The following is a 21,334-nucleotide window of genomic DNA, read 5'->3' as shown; positions in this document are numbered from 1 at the left end:
ACTGCAGTTAATGTGGACATTGGCCCCGATCTGGCAAAGCTGCTGTTACGGTCTTATAAAGGATTAAGTGTATCCATGACGGATCAGAGGGCGGGAGGCTAAACAATTTGTTAGCGAAGGGAGAGAGGGCAGGGAATGCTGATGCCGGAAATCGAATGCCTATTTTTTATTTAGTTATAATATTAGATTTCTTACCTGCCTGTTGCCATAAGAACTTGCAGTGGTGACAGCAATTAAATATTAAATTATAAAAGGAAACGGGAAGGTACACAGCTGATGGGAAAAAATATATTTGCATAATAAAACTCCAGTGTTTACTGGAAGGGGTCCTGTCATCCCTCCACCGTCCGTCCCCCCCATGCCATTTGATGGGTGGCGCATTCCACTACAGGGGCCTGGTCCTCTTCCAGGACTTCTGGGATGGCTGGAGAACTGCCTGGCTCGTGAATGCATGGGAACAAGGAGAGAGTATCTGTGCGCCGGGGCAGCACCCGTCAGGTTGATTTAGGAGGGAGGCTTTGAAAATAAATAACTTAACTGGGCTGGCCATATGGCGCATTGCTTTATCATCCTCCTCCAACAGGGTGCAGTCAGAGCTTTGGCTTGGCCAAGGAGGGGGTCCCCGTCTCCGCAGGTGGCATCCCACCAATGGGTTTGCTGTGGGTGGACGGGGGCTGGGGGGCTGGTGGAGAACAGGGTGGGACAGGAGGGAAGGCAATATTGGTAGGAAGTGGCTTTCCGTAGAAGCTCGGCGAGTCCCTCCAAAGCGGGGTCAAAGGCCACACGGTGGAGTTTTCCCCCTGCCTGTCAAACCCCACTGCATCTTCTCTGCACCCCCCTCCATCTCCAGGCGACAGCTGTATGATAATTAGCCCTTGTGCTAAGCTGATCGGCTGTGAAAGGGAAGCCACTATCCTTAGGGTGGGAGGGAGGGAGGGAAGAGGAGGAGGGATGGAGCAGGTGGTCCACAGGCTGGAGACAGAGAACCCTGCGGTCCGGGCCCTAGCAGAGCGAAACGGGAGTGGGAGGGGTTAAAAAAAGCAGTGTGTGTGTGTATGTGTGTGTTGGCAGTGAGGGGGGCAGAGCATCTCTCCGATCTCGAGGTGTGCCGTACAACACTGCCACTCCAGAGAGTGTCCCGAAAAGAGATTCGTGCGCAGAGCCGAAACGGCGGGGTCATGAAGATTTTTGGCAGACTTGAGTACCTTCTGGTAAGGGACTGTTTCTCCGGAACTCCAGAGATGCAGCCGGGCTTCGGGATGCAACTGCATGCTGCCTTCCCTTCCCTTTGTCGCGAGGGTTAGGGTGCTGGAGGGCTGTAAAAGGAGGAGGGTTAGGGGGTTGGCAACACCTTCAGCTTTTAGGACCCTTCCATAGCTCGGCTTAATGGGGATGGCGAACCCCTGAGCCTCCTTTAATCCCTCCTCGTCCACTCCGCGTTCTCCTCTCGACTGCTGCTGCCGCCCCACACTTTCTTCTCCCTAAATCTGGAGCCTCCCTGTGCAACTGATGTAGCTCTCCTATTCAGATTTTCAGAGCATAGGGAAAGTGGACTTAGAGAGTGTGGGACAGCAGCAATGGAAAGAGAACGAGGGAGAATTAAAGAGGCTCACGATCCACATTAACCTGGGTATCGGCGGGCCCTTAGTTATGTAACAAAACCAAGTTGGGTGTTTGTACTTCTGCAGCTTTGTATAGAATCTACATAGTCTGAGTTCGGGATCCACCCTTTTAAATCTTTCATTGTCCAGAAACGACAGATCTGGATGTTGCTGCAATTGACTCTCTCTTTGTGTGTGTTTTTGTAACTTGATGCTATAATATTCCTTTGGGGCTTTGGAAGCGGATGTGGCAAATGCGCAGTATTTGGATGTGAAACATAGGGAGCTGTGTTATACCAGGTTAGACTGTTCATCCAGTATTGCCTGCTCTGACTGGCAGAGGCTCTTGTGGGCTCTGCAGCAGAGAAAGGCCTTCCCCATCACCTGCTCAATTAATTTGACCAATTTATATCCCACCTCTCCACCAAGGAGCTCAAAGTGGTGTATATCCTTCTCCTTCTCCCCATTTCACTCTCACAACAACCCTGTGAGGTAGGTTAGGATGAGAATGAGAAACTAGCTGAGTGGGGATTTGAACTCTGGTCTCCCAGGTCCTAGTCCAGTGCTCTAACCATTGTGTCACACTGACTGAGATCCTTTAACAGAATGTGCCGAAGAATGAACTTGCCTTTTCCATCACCTGCTGTCTTTTAGCTGGAGAGGTTGGGGATCGAGCCTGGCACTCTCAGCATGCAGAGCACATGCTGTGCTGATGAATTATGGTCTGTCCTTTAAAGCAGATCCACACCATATATGTAAAGAACATCCAAAACACAGGGAATGCATAACCCATTTTGCTTCTGCTAAAGCGCATGACTACCTCCAAAGAAACCTGGGGACTTTCATTTGTTAAAGGTGCTTGGAAATTGTAGTTCCACAAGGGAAAACTACAGTTCCTATTATTCTTTTTTTTTGGGGGGGAGTGTCACATGTTTTCAATGTGCATTGGACAGGTTTCAAACTTGTGGTGTGGATCTGCTCTTAATGTGGAAGGTCCTTGCCATTGACACTGGCAAAGATTCCAGGCTCGTGAACCCAACATACATATTCTGTATACAGGCACAAAATCGGGCGTACCAAATGAGTGTGTAAGCTTTTTGAATTCCTCAGAATTCTTTGTCAGGCTAAATGGCAAACACTATGTGTGTTTCGTGTGTGTGTGTGTGTGTGTGTGTGTGTGAGAGAGAGAGAGAGAGAGAGAGAGAGAGAGAGAGAGGCCAGGGAGTTTGCATTTGGTCATAGTCTTCAGCTGGAACATGGAAAGAGATAGCAGGCATTATTCACCAGTATGGTGTAGTAGTGAAGAAGAAGAGTTTGGATTTGATATCCCGCTTTATCACTACCCTAAGGAGTCTCAAAGCGGCTAACAGTCTCCTTTTCCCTTCTTTCCCCACAACAAACACTGTGAGGTGAGTGAGGCTGAGAGACTTCAAAGAAGTGTGACTAGTCCAAGGTCACCCAGCAGCTGCATGTGGAGGAGCAGGGAATCGAACCCGGTTCACCAGATTACGAGTCCACTGCTCTTAACCACTACACCACACTAGTGAGAGCACCTAGGACCTGGTAGACCAGGGACCAAATCCCAGCTCAGCCATGAAGCTCACCAGTTGACTTTGGGTCTCCTAGCCTACCTGGCAGGGAAAGAGAGAGCTGTGTATCACACCCTTTTGCTCTTTGGAGGAAGTGGGATGTAAATGGAATGAAGAGAAGCAAAGCAAAGCAAAACAAAACAAAAAGGAGGACCTGTTAGATGCTATGCTGATTTCAGGTTGCACCTTGTCCTGCTGGGAAGAAGAAGCTTACAAGGGTGACCCCCCCTCCCCAACATACTTGAAAACCCTTTTTAAAATCCAGCCGTTACCCAGGTCTGTCTCCACCCTTAGGCAAAGCTCACTGGTCCCTTGACAGATGGGGAAGCAGGAGGGAAGGGAAATGCAATGGTCTGTAGATTAACAAACCTGGAGATTAAATTTCGGGTGGGTGTCCCCATCTGCTTCCCCTTCTTGCATCAGGTTTTTTTGATTGTAAGCTCCTTCAGACAGAGATCTGTCTTCTGATCATTGCACACTGAAGAAGAAGAGTTTGAGGAAGGAGAAGGTATTGGGTCTATGAAAGACCTTGGAGAGTGTATGTTTCTAAGCAGGATCAAACCAGTATTCTGATTCGGCATAAGGTGGCTTCACGTGTTGTGAGTTTGTGGGTGAGATTCTTAAGAATCCTTAATTTTTGCAGGATTTTGTTTCTTTCTTTAATTGGATGAGTAGCATTTCCTACAAAATGTCTCTGGCTGCAGCCTTGGGGGGGGGGGGGGATGCAGGGAGGTGGGCTCTCTCCCACGACAACTAATGTGTGATTGGTTGGGGTTTTTAAAAAACAAAAACAGGTTCTCTCTGTTTTCCGATCACACGTTTACACCAAACACATTCTCGCTGATGTGGGTGTTGATTTTTGTGCTGCAAAGGTGTTGCAAATGGGGGGGGGGGCAGAGATGGAAGAGCGCTTTTTATTTTTAAAAGGTGTGATGAAAAAACTCAGACAGCACCAAGCTTAGATGGAGTGTTTCGCCAGATTGGTCTGCAAGGAGCTCTTTTTTTCAGATAACGGGACTGAGCGAGGCATGTGGATAGGATGTGTGTGTGTGTGTGTGTGTGTGTGTGTGTGTGTGATTGATCATTCCTCAAGGGAAAGAAACAAAAGCACAATGGATTATGTCATCCCTGCTTGGTCCATGTGGCTGAACAAGCAGGCATGTGGAAAAGCCTGTGTGCACATGTGTCTCCCTGTGTGTGTCTGTAGGATGGCTGGCTTTTGCAGAAATAACTCTGTATTTTTGTATTTTGTATTTTGTATTTTGGATTGTATTTTTGTGCACATAGCCATGTGATCCCAGAGAGAAAGTGTGTGAATGCCCAGTAGTAAATTTATAGAATAGAAAGCCTCTAGGAAAGCTGGAAGCAATTCATTCTGATTCAGAATAATAAAATTGGAAGGGATCCTTAAGAGTCACGTAGTCCAAACCCCTAGTATTCAGGAATCACAACTAAAGACGCCCCTTTCGCATAGAGGTTTATTTATTTGCAATTACATTCCTATCTCACCCTTCCTTCCAAAAGGAATCTAGGGTATGCAAACAATCAGTGGCTTTCAATGGTCACAAGTGAGTGTTTTTCCCCTTCTTTATCACCTAATACATATCCTGTTTCGTGGGTCCACAATAGAAGAAGGTGAGTTGAGTTGGGAAACTTCAGGTTGAAGTCACTCAGGTGCAGCCAAGTAGGTCAGGTCAACGTCAGGCAGGCTGGAAGTATTGCCAGGTGGGTTGAGTGAGGCTGGGGCAAGCTGGATTGCTACTGGCTTAGTGAAATCAGATTCCAGTAAGCAGCGGCCAGCACCATGGATAGCTCCGAGTGCCTTCTGCTAACTGAGCCAGAGAAAGATGTTGTCTCAGCAAAGGGCTGGAGTTTGCTTGGGAAAAGGCTTGGCTCTCCAGTGTGGCTTCCACCTTGGGAGAGCGATTTGTGATCTCTACAGTGATACTGCATTCATTTGCTCCTGCTTGGCTGTGGAGCAAGAGAAGCTACCGGGCAGTCCTCTCTAGAGTCTGAGGGTGATGGGAGAGTCGTCTTCTGAAGCAGGAAGGGTGTAGAAGGGGTGAGCTGAATCTTCTGCCTTGAGTAGAGTGAGCTGTGATATTTTTGGAACAACAGCATTCCTGGGTGAAGGATTCTTTTGCAATTACAGATTCTGGGAACCGAGCGAGGGACCTTCTGTGTTGTGTCACTGAGCAGCAGCCTTTCCCTAAGCCAGGGTCATGGAACCTGTGGCACTGCTGATGAATGTTACACATGTAGAAGTTGTGTGTGTGTGTGTGTGTGTGTGCGCGCGCACACACACACACACACATACATGGTTGTAACCAGCTAAGTTCTACTCACATTCATTAACTTCAGGGGGTCTACTCTGAGCACAACTAGCATTGGATACAACCTATAGTAAGTTTCATTTAAAATGATATGCCGAGATGTACAATTTAAAGCAAGGCAAAATCAGTTGTCCAATGAACCAGAATAAGAACAACTCAGTTGGATAGCTCAGGGAAGAAGGTATGTAGCTTCAATAAAATAATGGCAGATGTTTTCAGTGCAGATGCAGCAGCAAGATCAATGTGCGACAGATCGCATGTCAGAGAAGGATTGTGATATTCCTCAATCTCAGGATTGCACTGTTCAAGCACAAAATTTGGCACTTGGTCCAATTTTCAGTACCTGATAATTTCAGCTCTCCTTAAAAACAAAACCCAAGGTTCTAGTCCTTATGGATGTAAAGGTAACTGTGAATGCCCAAGGGCAATGCCTGATGAAATTTTGCATCTCCCACCCATATCCTGAAATTTTATAGTCCATGATCCCGTCAGTTTTATAAGTTGTGCCTGCAAGGGATTGCTCAGTTGGTTAGACTGTGGTGCTGATAATGCCAAGGTTGCGAGTTCAATCCCTTTATGGGACTGCTGCATAATTCCTGCATTGCACTATATGATCCTCAGGGACCCTTCTGACTCTACAATTCTATGAGAGAGCTATACAGAATAGAGGGATCCAGTATGCTCTCTGCAACTGGCCTCCAGAAGACCTAAAGACTACAGATTGCCCCTCTCTCCTCTTAGCTTGTCTTTATGCTTCATGCAACAACAAAAAAAGAGGAAAAACCCCCAGCCATAATCCTTATTGAATGTGATCGGCTACTTTCTCTTCATGCACGGATGACTTCACATATGCAGTTGATGAGCTGACCTGCCACATCCAATGTTTAGGATTGTGGTAGATGCCACGAGGAATGGGAAGAGAGGGAGAGAGGGACTTCAGAAGCTGCTGCCTCTTCACCTTCTTACACTAGCTAGTTCATGCATTTTTCAAAGGGTCAGTAGTTCCGGAGTTTATCCACTCCTTCTTGCATGTGGTGATGTTTTAAGGCGAGGGTTTCGCCCACAAGGCAATTACGCCGTTAACACTTATACCAGTTAGCAGACTGAAGCATGTGGAAAGGTATTGGTGAGTCTAAATGATCATAATGCAGTGAAATATAGGAAGCTGCCTTGCACCGAGTCAGACCGCTGGTCCATCTAGCTCAGTATTGTCCACACTGATTGGCAGCAGTTCTCTGGAGTTCTGTCCCAGCCTTACCTGGAGATGTGTGTGGGGGGGGGAACCTGGGAATTTCCATATGCAAAGCAGATTCTCTAAGAACTTAATAGCTACTTAATCCTAGTGCAGCAGTTTAAAGTAAGGGAGGTGTGAATTGTGGGTAGGCTCGGGGGCCGGATCCGGCCCAATTGCCTTCTAAAGCTGGCCCATGGACAGTCCAGGAATCAGCATGTCTTTACATGAGTAGAATGTGTCCTTTTATTTAAAATGCATCACTGGGTTATTTGTGGCGCATAGGAATTCGTTCATTCCCCCCCCCCGCCCCAATATATAGTCCGGCCCCCCACAAGATCTGAGGGACAGTGGACCGGCCCCCTGCTGAAAAAGTTTGCTGACCCCTGGTGTGAATTAACCCAGCATTGCTGTTCCTGTCTTTTAAAGTTGAATTAAAAGAGTCTATGAGCTCCTCAAGGAAAGCATTATCACTAAAGCTCATGACAGTTGATAGATACCAGTTCTGCATAGGACACCACTCTACCAATGTTCTAATTGTGCTCAAGTTCCCTTTCAATGAAGGGGCCATAGCTCAGTGGTAGGGCATTTGCCTTGCATGCACAAGGTCCCAGGTTCAATCCCTGGCATTTCCTGGTGCAGCTGGGAGAGTCTCCCTGTCTTGAAATCCTGGAAACCCTCTGTTGATTAGCATAGATAATATTGAGGTAGATCATGGCTAGGCAAACTAAGGCTTGGGGGCCGGATCTGGCCCAATCGCCTTCTAAATCCAGCCCATGGATGGTCTGGGAATCAGCATGTTTTTACATGAGTAGAACGTGTCCTTTTATTTAAAATGCATCTCTGGGTTATTTGTGGGGCCTGCCTGGTGTTTTTACATGAGCAGAATGTATGCTTTTATTTAAAATACATCACTGGGTTATTTGTGGTGCATAGGAATTCGTTCATTCCCCCCCCCCCCCAATATAGTCTGCCCTCCCCCACAAAGTCTGAGGGACAGTGGACTGGCCCCCTGCTGAAAAAGTTTGCTGACCCTTGAGGTAGATGGACCCACAGTCTGGCTCTTTGAAAGGAGGCTTCCAATGTTCTATGACTATGCTTTGGAATGGGGGGGTGGACGGACCGGATTTTCACATAGTTGAGGATGCCACTGAAATTTGAGACCCCAAGGGAGGCCTTTGAGGAAATCCATAATTTCCTCTATTCTGTCCCTAGACTTAACCAAATGACGTCTCTCACCCCACCACCTAACCCCAATGGCCTTCTAAAAATGGTATATAGTTGTACTAAGGCACTTTGTTGATTTAAAGCCTTTTTTCTGTTTATTTCAATTGGAAAAACAAACAAACAAACACTATGTGATTTCTGTAAAAAACAAACAAACATCAAAATGGCAGGTGGCTAAGTGATAAGAGGCACACACCCCCCAAAATATTTGAGCACTCCAACTCACAAAAAAGCATCATTCGCTCCAGGACTTATTTGATTGCTTTGTTTATTTTGTTTGACCCTAGCAATGCGTTGGCGAAGAGTTCTGGTTCTTCACTGCCTGCATTTGAAATACAGAATGGTGAACCTTTTAAATATCCCCATTGCAGGCGATTTGTGCCTCTGTTCTTTGGTTTCGTTTCCTGCTTCATCATTGGCCAGTTTGAAAGTACCGTAGCTGTATTTTGAAAGCAGGGCAGGCACCAGAAACATCTCCATCCCAACAGTGGGAAGGAGCCACTTGCTTGCCTCTTTGGGAATTTGGTGCCTCTTTGTAGGGGGCATTCAGGGTTCCCAAGGAAACCATTGTCCAGTGGCTCTTTTTGAATAATAATAATAAAGCTTTCATTGCTAGGCTAGGCACCCTTGGATATATAAATTCAAATCAGTATGGAAAAGGGAAAAGCAGAGATCGCCTGGAGTAGAGAAAGTGTGTCTGTGTGTGTGTGTGTGTGTGAATGTGCATGCTGGCATGACATTTATTGATATGACATGAAAGCAAGGACAGATGACAGCTGGGCATTTGGCAGGAGATTCTGACTGTGTGTTTTCTGGATGGCGGCCTGCTTTCTTTAAGCCTCAGCTTTGCAATATTGAATCTTTGGTCCTTCTCCACATCAAAGATTTCAGCTTGGACCTCCACTTTTATCAATTTTCTCCAGTCACTACTGATCATCCCCACCACCACCACTCTCTCCCTCTCCCAACGTTGGCTCTCTGCCATACTTTCACAATCAATTTCAAGATTCTAGTCCTCACCGTCTCTGCTCCGATCTCCTCCTCTGTGTGTTTCCTCCATTGCATTCTTTTTCAACCCCCACCAGCATTGCAAGCATTGAGCTGCTAGCAAGCCTGCCCCCTTTCTTCTCTCTGTCTGACATGTTTGACGCTTGCTTCTTCCTAATGAGGCTTTTACCAAAGAGCATTCAGTGGGGTGGTCCCTCACCTACAGTTTATACCGCATGATGAGTTGTTTTTAGTTGGCTGGCACCCAGTGTGAAGAAAGTGAGTAGGGAGATGTTCTCCTCCCTCTCTCATAACACTAGAAATTGGGGGGAACATCCAATGAAGTGATGGCCACCGACTAGGATGGCATTGAATGGATTTTAGACAGGCTCGTGGCTATCAATGGCTACCAGCCACAAGGGACATGCACTGCCTCTCTGTTTCAGGCAGTAGCACCTATGAATACCAGTTACTGGGAATCAAAAGTGGGGAGAGGGGTGTTCTGGGCTCCCCAAAGATATATGCAGCTGCCTTGGCATTATCAGCACCACATTATCAGCACCACACTCTAACCAACTGAGCTACCCAGGCTCTTGATAGCTCAGTTGGTTAGAGTTTGGTCCTGATAATGCCAAGGTTGCAGGTTAGATCCCCAAATGGGGCAGCTGCATATATTCCTGCATTGCAGGGGGTTGAACAAGATGACACTCAGGGTCCCTTCCAACTTGTCAATTCTGTGATTGTTATTAATTGGTCACCTTTTTCTCCGGCAAGTGTTCTAGCCTCCATGATTCTATCTGGTTGGCCACTGTGACAACAGAGGCTGGGCTGGATGGGCCTTTGGCCTGATCCAGCAGCCGGGCTCTTATATTCTTACAAGTCCTCACTTGCCTTCCTCCTCTGTTCAAAAGCCTCTAATGAACGAGAGTTTACCAACATCCAAGACAATCTGTTCCACTTTTGGCAGTCTTTGCTTCAAAAGGCATTTATAGGTATTGCTGTTGACCTGGTTGAAATGTTCGTAGAGCTACGATGGAGGTTTTAACTTGCACAATTTTGTGGAAATTTTGTTCTGTGGTGTTGTATGGAATCTGCCTTGAGATGACTTGAAAGATCAGCCTCAAAATATTTAGGGGTCTGGTCCGAAGGACCGTAAGCCTGGTCTGGGTTTGGGAGGATGTAAACGTAAGATTTTAAATAAAGAACTAGAGTCATAATTTGAGCCACATTAATTGCCTATTAATTTGCATGGATTAATGGCGGCTTTCCCAAAGGATTCTGAGTGCTGCAATTTTGACACGCGTGCAGACAATCCTGTCAGAAGAAACCCCAAAACTATAGTTCCCTGCAGAGAGGGAAGTGCTTTTGAACTAGTTTAATTTGCAGTGCAGAACAGAAACATGCTTTGCATCTGGCGTCAAACTTGCACCAAACATTTAAAGCATATGGTCCCATCCCCACAAAAAATCCTGGAAACTGTAGCTTGTTAAGGGTGCCAGGGATGGATTCAAGCTCTGTGAGGGGTGAACTAAAGTTCCCAGGATAAAGCACTATGCTTTAAATGTAAGGTGTGAATGTCACCAGATAATAAAGACTAACAATTTGAGGCTGGGTCTTCACAGTACCAATTATCCCCCACCCCATTGTTCGCTCTTGAATTGGAGGGTGTGTTATATCCCCACAACACTACTTAATTATTTTTTTAAGGCCCAGCACCACAAAGAATGACAAATATCAAGGCAACGGCAACCATTAACTTAAGTGCCTTTTTGCCCGCTCGGCGCATTATAGGCCCCAGCGAAGCCTGGTTGCTAGGCAACATGCACTTCACTCTCATTAGGATGAGTTATTTCCATGCTGGGGGATGCTGGCTCACCAGGAAGGTGTCATAATAAAGGGAAGAAGGCGGACAGGAGATGAAGGGATGCAGTGGGATGAGTCATGGCCTCAGAAAGACAGCCTGGTGCTCAATTAGAGCCAGGGAGCTTCCAATTAAACAGAAGCCGACCTGGCCTATAAGTCTCCCCCACCGTGCTCCTCCTCCCATCATCTAGGGTGGCATTTGTTTTGCAGATAAAGGAGGCGGTGGTGCAATGTCTAACACCAGAACTTTGAATAAAGCTCCAAGTTCAAAATACTTCTTCAGCGGCTGGCTACTTAAAGGAGAAATGGCTAGGCCCAGAGCCTGACCACCCGTCCTCTCCCGCTCACAGGGATGGAGGAAGTAGCCTTATCCCAAGTCAGGCTACCTGGCTCAATATCATTTACACTAGTGTTCTTCAGACTTGAGTCCCAATGTACGGGCGGACTACAGATCCCATCATCCCTAGCTAAGCTGGCTGTGGATGATGGAAGTTGTAGTCCAATAACATATGAGAAACCGAGGTTGAAGAACACTGACTGGCAGTGACTCTTCAGGGTTTCAGGCAGGAATCTCTCCCAGCCCCACCTGGGAGTGAATCTGGGACTTTCCGACGCACCCTGAGACCTGCGGATTTAGGGTGGTATAGAAATTTTAACAGCAACAACACAGAGCAAATGCACTGGCGCTGATCTGGAACCCTTCCCTTAAAATATAGGAGGGCCACATGTAGAGATTGGGAAGAAGTGAACCATAATCCTTCAAGAATCACACTTCTCCAACCTTTGCAGTGCAGTTCTCAAGCCAAGTCGTATGCTTTGAAATGCACACACGAGGTGTAAAGAGTGCAGGCAGCCCAGTATTATTAGGGGAAATTGCTTTGGGCAAATTAGGCAGAATCGCATGCAAAGATGTATCTCGTAGGAGAAATATGAGGTAAGAGGCTGCTGAATTTTCATGAGGACTTGTCTTTTAAAAAGCAAGTCACAAACTGATGTGTATGTATGGCAAGCTGAAGAGTGGAAAAAAGGAGGAACGGAGAGAAATGAAAACTGACAGATTCACTCATCCCTGCTGATGGCACATCTCTGCTTGCCTTGGGCTTATAGGACTTCTCCTACGATGACTCCAAAGTGGAATTCAACGTCGATGCCCCCAATGGGGTGGTGATGGAAGGGTACCTCTTCAAGAGAGCGAGCAACGCGTTCAAGACCTGGAACCGGTACGTTGGGATCAGTGTGTTTCCAGAAAAGCCATGACCATGCATGCGTGAGAGAGACTTTTGTGGTGGCGTAGTGCTTAGAGTGTCGAACTAGGATCTGAGGAACCAGGGTTTGAATCCCCACTCACTGTAGCTCACTGGGTGGCCTTGGGCCAGCCACAGTCTCTCAGCTTAACCTACCTCATAGGGTTGTTGAGAGGATAAAATGGGGAGGGGAAGGAACTGTGTACTGCCACTTTGAGCTCTCCAGGGGAAAAGGAGGATAGGAATGTTGGGAGGAGGATTTAATTGTATTTCTATCCCACCTTTCTCCCATGAAAATAATTTTAATTTTAATTTTAATTTTAATTTTAATTTTAATTTTAATTTTAATTTTAATTTTAATTTTAATTTTAATTTTAATTTTAATTTTAATTTTAATTTTAATTTTAATTTCTACAGCTTACAATTTATGGTGCAGAATATTCTGTTCCATTGAATTCCAACTTTGAACTCCCTGGAGGAAAAGCTGGAATATATCAATGTAACAAACAAACAAACAAACAAACAAACAAACAAACAAACGAATAAAATTTATCCTCACACCCTTTCTCAATTCTCTCTCTCTTTCTCTTTTTCTTTCTCTCTTCCTCAGGAGATGGTTCTCCATACAGAACAGCCAGCTGGTCTACCAGAAGAAGCTAAAGGTCAGCCAGGTTGCCTCTGATGACATTAGTGGATTAGCTGGCTTCTCTGGATGTCTTACTGTTCAGGGGATTGTCGAGCCATCCTATGTGGACTAGGACGAGAGATCAGACAGATTGAATGACTCCACACTACATGTGTTCAGAGCCAGTGGCAGAATCCATTTTAATTTTTGGTTCTGCAACCCACACTGTACATGCACAGAGAAGAGTCGGGTGGGTGAGATTCCCCCCAGAGGGTGCTTCTGGCTTCTTCACCATACAGCTTTTGGCGATTGTTGAAGATGCCCCATGTGTGTGTTTTGAGGGACCCGCCCTATTCTTGTGACTGTGATTTGTCTTAACTGCTTTTCATACTGAATTTTAGTTGTAACCTGCCCTAGGACCTGCTGGTGAAGGGTGGGCAATACATCTAATAATAACAATCGCAATAATAATTCAGTATTGGTGTCTTCCAAATTTTCCAGAGTAGAATCTAATGGTTCTGCTTTACCACGTAAATTAGGGCCAAAATGAAAATAATATTTTTAAGGCAAATCTTCCAACAGCCTTACTATAACTGTTCACATTTGTGGCTACCCCTTTCTGAGAAGCCCCGGGCAACATACACTTTAAAAAAACCATATCTTATTTATTGGGGGAGTGTATCCCTTGTCTTTTGTGGAAGCCTCAGGCCAGGTAACAAAAATGGTAGCAGCATCAGTTCTCCCCAAAGCAAACAGCATGTGCTTTGAACCCCAGCTCATTCTTTTCAGAAAAATGGAAAACTCAGCTTTTATTGTCTCCTTTGCTGAGGGAGTCCTTATCTGTATTTCTGCCAACATGTGGGGTATGCTACAGTTGGTAGCCACCAACCATGCATGCTCATTTAATCGGGTGTGCAACCATGAGCCCTTGGGCTAGTAGCAGCCCATGGGGGCTCTCTATCCGACACCCAGTGACCCCACCTCACTCTTCTTCCCCTTCCAGCGCAGCATTAAGGCTTCAGACCAGGGAAGGGGAGCCTCAGGCCTGGGGCCTGAATCTGGCCCTCCAAACCTCTCTGCCTGGCCCTCGCAAATCTCCCTAGGCCACAGCCCTCACTGTCCGTGTTTTCCCTTGCCTGGAATGTGTCTGTGAACTCTGATCATTTCTCTCGCTTGCCTAGGCAGAAGATAGAGGTGTGTGTGTGTTTGTGTGTGTGTGTTTAGAAACTAGCCACCTGTACGAAGGTACATTGCTCCACCCACTTTTGCCTCTGGCCCCACCCACCCCTGGCATGTAGGGACCCCCCCCCTCCAGAAGGGAATAAGGCCCTCTGTCTGGAAAGGATTCTGGAAGCTCAAGGAAAACCAAGACAGCTTATAAAACAGGCAACCATTTCCACACAGTTGCGTATTTGCAGCCGCAGGTGGGACACTGCAATGCCACTGACTCGCTTGTTCCGTTCTTGTCTGTTCAGGATGTCCTCACGGTGGTGGTGGAGGACCTAAGGCTTTGCACCGTCAAGCCCTGCGAAGACATCGAGCGGAGGTTTTGCTTTGAAGTCGTCTCCCCCACTAAGTACGTTGTGCAAGTCTCCTCTTTCTTTCTTTTTCAGTGCATTATAATTACAGTCGTACCTTGGTTTCCGAACAGCTTAGTTCTTGAACGTTTTGGCTGCCGAACGCTGCAAACCCAGAAGTGACTGTTCCGGTTTGCGAACTATTTTTGGAAGCCGAACGTCCGACGGGGCTTCTGTGGCTTTCGATTGGCTGCAGGAGCTTCTTGCAGCCAATCAGAAGCCACACTTTGGTTTCCGAACGTTTTGGAAGTCAAATGGACTTCTGGAATGGATTCCGTTCAACTTCCAAAGTACAACTGTATTATTACTATTCTATTTCTATAGCTCCTGCCAACCTAGCAGTTCGAAAGCACAAAGTGCAAGTAGATAAATAGGTACCACTCCGGCGGGAAGGTAAGTGGCGTTTCCGTGTGCTGCTCTGGTTCGCCAGAAGCGGCTCAGTCATGCTGGCCACATGACCTGGAAGCCTCGGCCAATAAAGCGAGATGAGCGCCGCAACCTCAGAGTCGGCCACGACTGGACCTAATGGTCAGGGGTCCCTTTACCTTTATTTCTATAGCGCCATCACACAGGAAGTGCCTTAGGCCCCGTGAGAACATTGGCCCACAAAGGTCAGTGTTCTTTACACTGAATGGCTCTCTGGGATTTTAGACAGGGTTCTCTCCCAGACCTGCCGGCAGATGCCGGAACCTTCTGTATGCGAAGCATAGAGGAAGATCAGAAGAGCCTGCAGGATCAGGCCAAGGGCCCCTTCTTGTCCAGCTTCCTGTTCTCACAGTGGCCAACCAGATTCCCCAAAGGGAAGTCTGTAACAGCACTCTTTTAATTGTGGCTAGTAGCCATTAATAGCCCTCTCCTCCATGAATTTTTCTCATCCTCTTTTAAAGCCGTCTAAGCTGGTAATAATAATAATGATAATAATAATTTTATTATTTATACCCCCCACCCAAATCTGGTGGCCATCACTACATCTTTCAGTAGCAGATTCCATTGTTTACTTAGGTGCTGTGTGGCCCATTTTAACAGATCTGCATGTTTGTAAAATTTAGGGGAACTTTTATAAAAGGCCCAAAGCAAAGGCCAATCTGGTCCCATATCCTGTTCTCACAGTAGCCAACCAGATGCCTGCAGGAAGCCCACAAGCAAGACGCAATGTCTACTCGGGTTCCAAAGTGGACTCTCCTGATCCAGTCCGGGAGCGGATTATGACCCAGATTGGATAAATGGTCCAATTCAGGAGAGGACGGTCCACGCACCAGATTCCATTACCAAGCACTGTCTCTGTTCCGTTCCCATATAAACGTTTTGGGTAGTCAGTGTTTTAATTCCTTGGCTTGATGTTCCGTCACACAATGGGGAAGTCGATCTTTCCAAGGCATGTGTGCATCAGGTACAGCCAGCTGCCGCCCTCGTGGTGTATTAACAACAGCCCTTTTTTGGTTGCTTATTTATGTGTGGCATTTATTTTCCGTCTGTCCTCTGAGGAAGTTTGAACCCTGTTCTCCCAGGCCCCGCACTGGTTCTCATCTCTGCAACATCCCTTCAGGTATTTGAAGAGGGCTTGTTCATGTCCCCTCTCAGTCTCCTCCTCCAGGCTTAAGCACACCCTGCTCTTTCGACTAGAATCATAGAATGGTAGCGTGGGAAGGGACCACAAGGGTCATCTAGTCCAACCCCAACTTCCCTTTCAGGAGCTGCATGCTGCAAGCCGATTCAGAGAAACTGCGCCAGGCGTGGATCCAAGCGGTTCAAGCTAGCATCGCCTCTGCCTATCGAGAGAGTCCCGACAGCTGCTACATTGAAGTAAGGACATGTGATTTTCGTTCCCGTCACTTTCTCCCCCCTCCCCCCCGCTTTCCAATTTATGTTCCGTTCTCCACATTCCTACATCAGTTTGTGATTTTTTAAATAAAAAAAGTCCTTGTGAAAATTCAACATTTTAAACATTTTTATTTATTTTAGTTTTATTTATTTATTGAATTTATATACCGCCCTATACTCAGAGGTCTCAGGGTGGTTCACAGAAAAGATCACAATATATAAGAACAAAACGAAAACAATAACCCAATAACACCCCCAAATTTCTTCTAAATTTGCATGCAATTTTGCCACATGTTTGAAAAGCAGTTTTCCCAATGTAATGTATGTTTCAATGCTATTTTCACCAATATGTGCCATGTTATGCACGCTTCACCCGAGTGTATGCATTTTTTTTGGGGGGGGGAGCAAATTCCTGGGCAGGAGAACTGTGTTGCAAATTCTGGAAAAGTGTAAATGCAAAAGGATGGCTGTGTTTCAGTTTGCACATTGTTTTGCAAAACATGAATTACCGCATTTTTCACCCTATAGGACGCACTTTTTCCCCTCCAAAAATGAAGGGGAAATCTGTGTGCATCCTATGGGGCGAATACAGGCTTTCGCTGAAGCTTGGAGAGCGAGAGGGGTCGGTGCGCACCGCCCCCTCTTGCTCTCTAGGCTTCAGACTGCTATCCGCAGCGTGGGGAGCCCTGCGGGAGTTCCCGCAGGGCTCCCTACGCTGCAGATAGCAGCCTGCCGCCTGGCGCGCGGGGCGCCCTGAAGCAGAGCGCCGAGCACGCCAGGCAGACATCGGCCAGCCCCACAAGCTCGGGGGACAGCAGGGAGGCGGAGCGCCGCCATACCGCTGTTCCGCAACCTGGTTTTGGGGGGGAAATAAAGGGGGGAAATTCCCTTTATTTCCCCCCCAAAAAAACTAGGTGCGTCCTATGGGACGGAGCGTCCTATGGGACGAAAAATACGGTAGGTAGGTTCGCTTATCAATGCAAACTGAATTGAATTTCTCCCCCCTCCCCCACCATCCCTACATTGAAGTGAGATCAGGGTATGGGGAGAGAAAGAGGTGCCAGTTGTGGGGTCTACCCCACCCAGTAAGTGCAGTTGCCATTTCCAAGTTCAGTAATGTGTATCTGATATGAAAACATCCTAATAGGGGTAACCAGGTGGACAAAATTCACAGCACAGGTTTAAAGACACGTCTAGGATCAGTTTGCTTCTCCCTGTAAGACCTATTGCAGTCGTTAAGAGTCGTCAACAGGCTCATCACAGCTATCTGCCAACCACCCATTCCCACCACCCTTCTGAGTAATACCCCTCCCCACCTTCTCACTATATAGAAGGGTCTGGTGACTTCTGTTTCAGTGTATCTGAAGAAGTGTGCATGCACACGAAAGCTCATACCAAGAACTGACTTAGTTGGTCTTTAAGGTGCTACTGGAAGGAATTTTTTTTTGTTTAGGATCAGTTTATTTACTTTAAAATATTTATTTGCAATTTGTCAGACCAGAGTACACGCACCTCACGAAGACCAGCAGTTTGCTTTTGATGCCTGTTCGGCTCTCATACATAAGTCAAAAAATCATACCTCTGCTTAATCCCTTGTTTGTTGTTCACAAGCTGGGGTAGGAGGCGTTAAAGATCCCTTTACCTCTCAGAGAATAGTAGAGTTGGAAGGGATCCCAAGGATCATCTAGTCCAACCCCCTGCAATTCAGGAATCACTGCTCACCTCTCTCTTGGTTTGCAATGGAATCATTCGGCAGAACCCATGGCACTGGCTCTTTGGCATGCCCTCTTTTTTATTTTTTTAAGCCCCCTCTTAAAATTGAATGGCTGACTCAGAGTTCTAGAGCAGGGAAAAATCATGGTAGGAGGATGATGAACATAAAACCAAATGTGTTTTTCTAGGAATTAGCCTGTAGAGCCATCTGGTGGTAGAGTTTCATTGCACATGCCAGAAACTGTGAGTGCCTGTAATGCTTCTACAGTATTAAGATGGAAGGTAACATGCAATTCATCTGTGGGAGAATCTTTACCTTTCTTAAATAGGGTAACTGACACTGTTGCGTTTTCTGCAAGCGATAGACTTCAGTGGAACAGAATTTTCTGTGTTCTGTCCCCTGAATTGCAAGTTGAACGATAAGAATGATGATGATAAGATAATCATTGTCATCATTCTGATTACATTTCTACCCCACTTTTCCTCCGGGGAGCTCAAGGTGGCATGCAAAGTACCCTCCACTCCCCATTTTATCCTCACAACAACCCTGTGAGGTAGGTTAGGCTGAGAGACAGTGGCTGGCCCAAGTTGATCCCAATGAGCTTGATGGCTGAGTGGGCATTTGGACCTTAGTCTTCTGGGCTCTTGTTCAATGCTCTAACAACTACACAACATTTGTTGTTGTTGTTTAGTCGTTTAGTCGTGTCCGACTCTTTGTGACCCCCTGGACCAGAGCACGCCAGGCACTCCTGTCTTCCACTGCCTCCTGCAGTTTGGTCAAACTCATGCTGGTAGCTTCGAGAACACCATCCAACCATCTCGTCCTCTGTCGCCCCCTTCTCTTTGTGCCCTCCATCTTTCTCAACATCAGGGTCTTTTCCATGGAGTCTTCTCTTCTCATGAGGTGGCCAGAGTATTGGAGCCTCAGCTTCATGATCTGTCCTTCCAGTGAGCACTCAGGGCTGATTTCCTTCAGAATGGAGAGGTTTGATCTTCTTGCAGTCCATGGGACTCTCAAGAGTCTCCTCCAGCACCATAATTCAAAAGCATCAATTCTTCAGCGATCAGCCTTCTTGATGGTCCAGCTCTCACTTCCATACATCACTACTGGGAAAATCATAGCTTTAACTATATGGACCTTTGTTGGCAAGGTGATGTGTCTGCTTTTTAAGATGCTGTCTAGGTTTGTCATAGACTCTTTCATTTTGCATTATGGTGGATGCAATCAGCAAAAGGGTCTCATTTCCTTGGGGCAAATGGAAAAAGAGCCTCATTTCATTGGGGCAAAGGGGGCACTGCCCCACCATCCTCAGTCTGCCCTCAGCCAGCCTCCGTCTTTCTGCCTTCTGACTTACAACCAATCTGAGGGTAGCCCCTCTTGCCAATGGCTCTGTCTCTGCCTGTCATTGGTTCTGGCGCCACGTACTGTTGGGCTCCCTGCCTTCTGCCCTACCAGTCTCAATGGGAACCAGCCACTACTGGAATAATAATACAGTAATAATTTATTATTTATACCCCACCCATCTGGCTGGGCCTCCCTAGCCACTCTGGGTGGCTTCCAACAAAATATTAAAATACAGTATTGCATCAAACATTAAAAGCTTCCCTAAACAGGGCTGCCTTCAGATGTCTTCTAAAAGTCTGGTAGTTGTTGTTCTCTTTGACATCTGGTGGGAGGGTGTTCCACAGGGTGGGTGCCACTACCAAGAAGGCCCTCTGCCTGGTTCCCTGTAACTTGGCTTCTCGCAGTGAGGGAACCCCCCAGAAGGCCCTTGGTGCTGGGCCTCAGTGTCCGGGTAGAACGATGGGGGTGAAGACCCTCCTTCAGATATACTGGGCCGAGGCTGCAAGAAACACCAGCAGGCAATTTTTCATTGCTCAATCCCCCTCTGTGCCTCTTTCCAGAGACTGGACCGAACAGCTTCTCCTTCCACCAGCAGCATCGACTCGGCTACTGACTCGCGGGACCGCAGTGCCAAAGGCGAAACCATCCTGCAGAGGGTGCAGAGCATCCCAGGCAATGACCAGTGCTGCGACTGCGGGCAAACCGACCCCCGCTGGGCCAGCATCAACTTGGGCATCTTACTATGCATTGAATGTTCAGGGATTCACAGGTAAGCTTGCTGAGTCGATCCCAGCAAATGGGGCACAAGGGCAACGGAATCGCCCTGCTCTGTTGGACTCAAAGGTCCATCAGTTCAAGCATCCTGTTCCAATAAGCCAGCCGTAAGCCCTCTGAGAAACTCACAAAAAGGGCAATGTCATGCCTTTCCTGTCCAGACTACTGGTCCATCTAACTTGGTATTGACTATACTGACTGGCTGCGGTCCTCTTAATTATTGGTATTTTTATTGATACTTGATATACAAATGTTCATACCCAATACAAAGTATATGTTTATAATACAGTGGTACCTCAGGTTACAGACGCTTCAGGTTACAGACGCTTTGGGTTACAGACTCCGCTAACCCGGAAGTAGTACCTCAGGTTAAGAACTTAACCTCAGGATGATAACAGTAATTGTGCAGCAGCGGGAAGCCCAATTAGCTAAAGTGGTACCTCAGGTTAAGAACAGTTCCAGGTTAAGAACGGACCTCCAGAATGAATTAAGTTCTTAACCAGAGGTACCACTGTACACCAGAATAGAAGATACAGTGATACCTCGGGTTAAATACTTAATTTGTTCTGGAGGGCCGTTCTTAACCTGAAACTGTTCTTAACCTGAAGCACCACTTTAGCTAATGGGTCCTCCCTCTGCCTCTGCACAGCCGGAGCATGATTTCTGTTCTCATCCTGAAGCAAAGTTTATAACTCAAGTACAATTTCTGGGTTGGCGGAGTCTGTAACCTGAAGCATCTGTAACCTGAAGCGTATGTAACTCAAGGTACTACTGTATATTTTAAAAAAGCTAATCTAAAAGGAACAGGAGCAAAAAGAAGAAGGGGGGGAGGGAAAAAAAAGAGAGAGAAAGAAAATAAAGTAGAAAAAAGATTAAAAGAGTTCTCTTGTTTGTCATCTAAATATAGTATTTGCTCATTAACACCCAACTATTGTATTTTCTTTAAGCCTTTATTTTTTCACTCTTCAAATCCAGGTGTTACAAGTTCGTTTTCTCTTTCACGCAAAAAGCCCCAAATAAGTTTCCAATCCTTAATAAATGTTAGTCGTGATTTTTCTCCAATTAAACATGTTGACTTTGCCATCTCAGCTAAGTCCAGTAATTTTAGATTCAGGTAGGTAGCCGTGCTGGTCTGACGCAGTCAAAATAAATAAAAAATTGTCCAGTAACGCCTTAAGAGACCAACTAAGTTTGTTCTGGGTATAAGCTTTCATGTGCATGTGTATCTGAAGAAGTGTGCATGCACACGATAACTTATACCCAGAACAAACTTAGTTGGTCTCTAAGGGGCTACTGGACAATTCTTTATTTATTTCCAGTAATTTTATCAGCCATTCCTCTGTAGTATGTATCTTTCCATCCTGGCAGGGGTTCTCCACGATTTCAGACAAGGGACACTCCTAG

The 21,334-nt window shown here is 46.5% G+C and overlaps 1 protein-coding gene and 1 long non-coding RNA gene across 5 annotated transcripts in view; one reads left to right on the top strand and one right to left on the bottom strand.

The window, feature by feature from the left end:
- Window positions 1-21,334, top strand: part of ACAP3 (ArfGAP with coiled-coil, ankyrin repeat and PH domains 3) — a 146,946-nt gene that overhangs the window by 97,853 nt on the left and 27,759 nt on the right. For all 4 annotated transcript variants that reach the window (XM_083752551.1, XM_083752550.1, XM_083752553.1 and 1 more), the window contains 5 exons: window positions 11,939-12,051; window positions 12,686-12,737; window positions 14,176-14,276; window positions 15,969-16,080; window positions 19,717-19,925. In XM_083752551.1, the coding sequence (XP_083608677.1) occupies window positions 11,939-12,051; window positions 12,686-12,737; window positions 14,176-14,276; window positions 15,969-16,080; window positions 19,717-19,925 (587 nt within the window). The remainder of the gene's footprint in view (window positions 1-11,938; window positions 12,052-12,685; window positions 12,738-14,175; window positions 14,277-15,968; window positions 16,081-19,716; window positions 19,926-21,334) is intronic.
- On the bottom strand, window positions 1,210-12,716 carry LOC310850934. The gene is made up of 3 exons (XR_014567490.1): window positions 12,635-12,716; window positions 3,560-3,668; window positions 1,210-1,316 (listed from the first exon to the last, which is right to left on the bottom strand). It is a non-coding gene; the product is annotated as an uncharacterized lncRNA (long non-coding RNA).

The sequence above is a fragment of the Podarcis gaigeae genome (genome assembly GCF_964106915.1).
Source record: "Podarcis gaigeae genome assembly, chromosome: 8".
Taxonomy (NCBI): domain Eukaryota; kingdom Metazoa; phylum Chordata; class Lepidosauria; order Squamata; family Lacertidae; genus Podarcis; species Podarcis gaigeae.
Note: the sequence above shows the minus strand (reverse complement) of the source record. Positions and strands in the feature narration are given on the sequence as shown.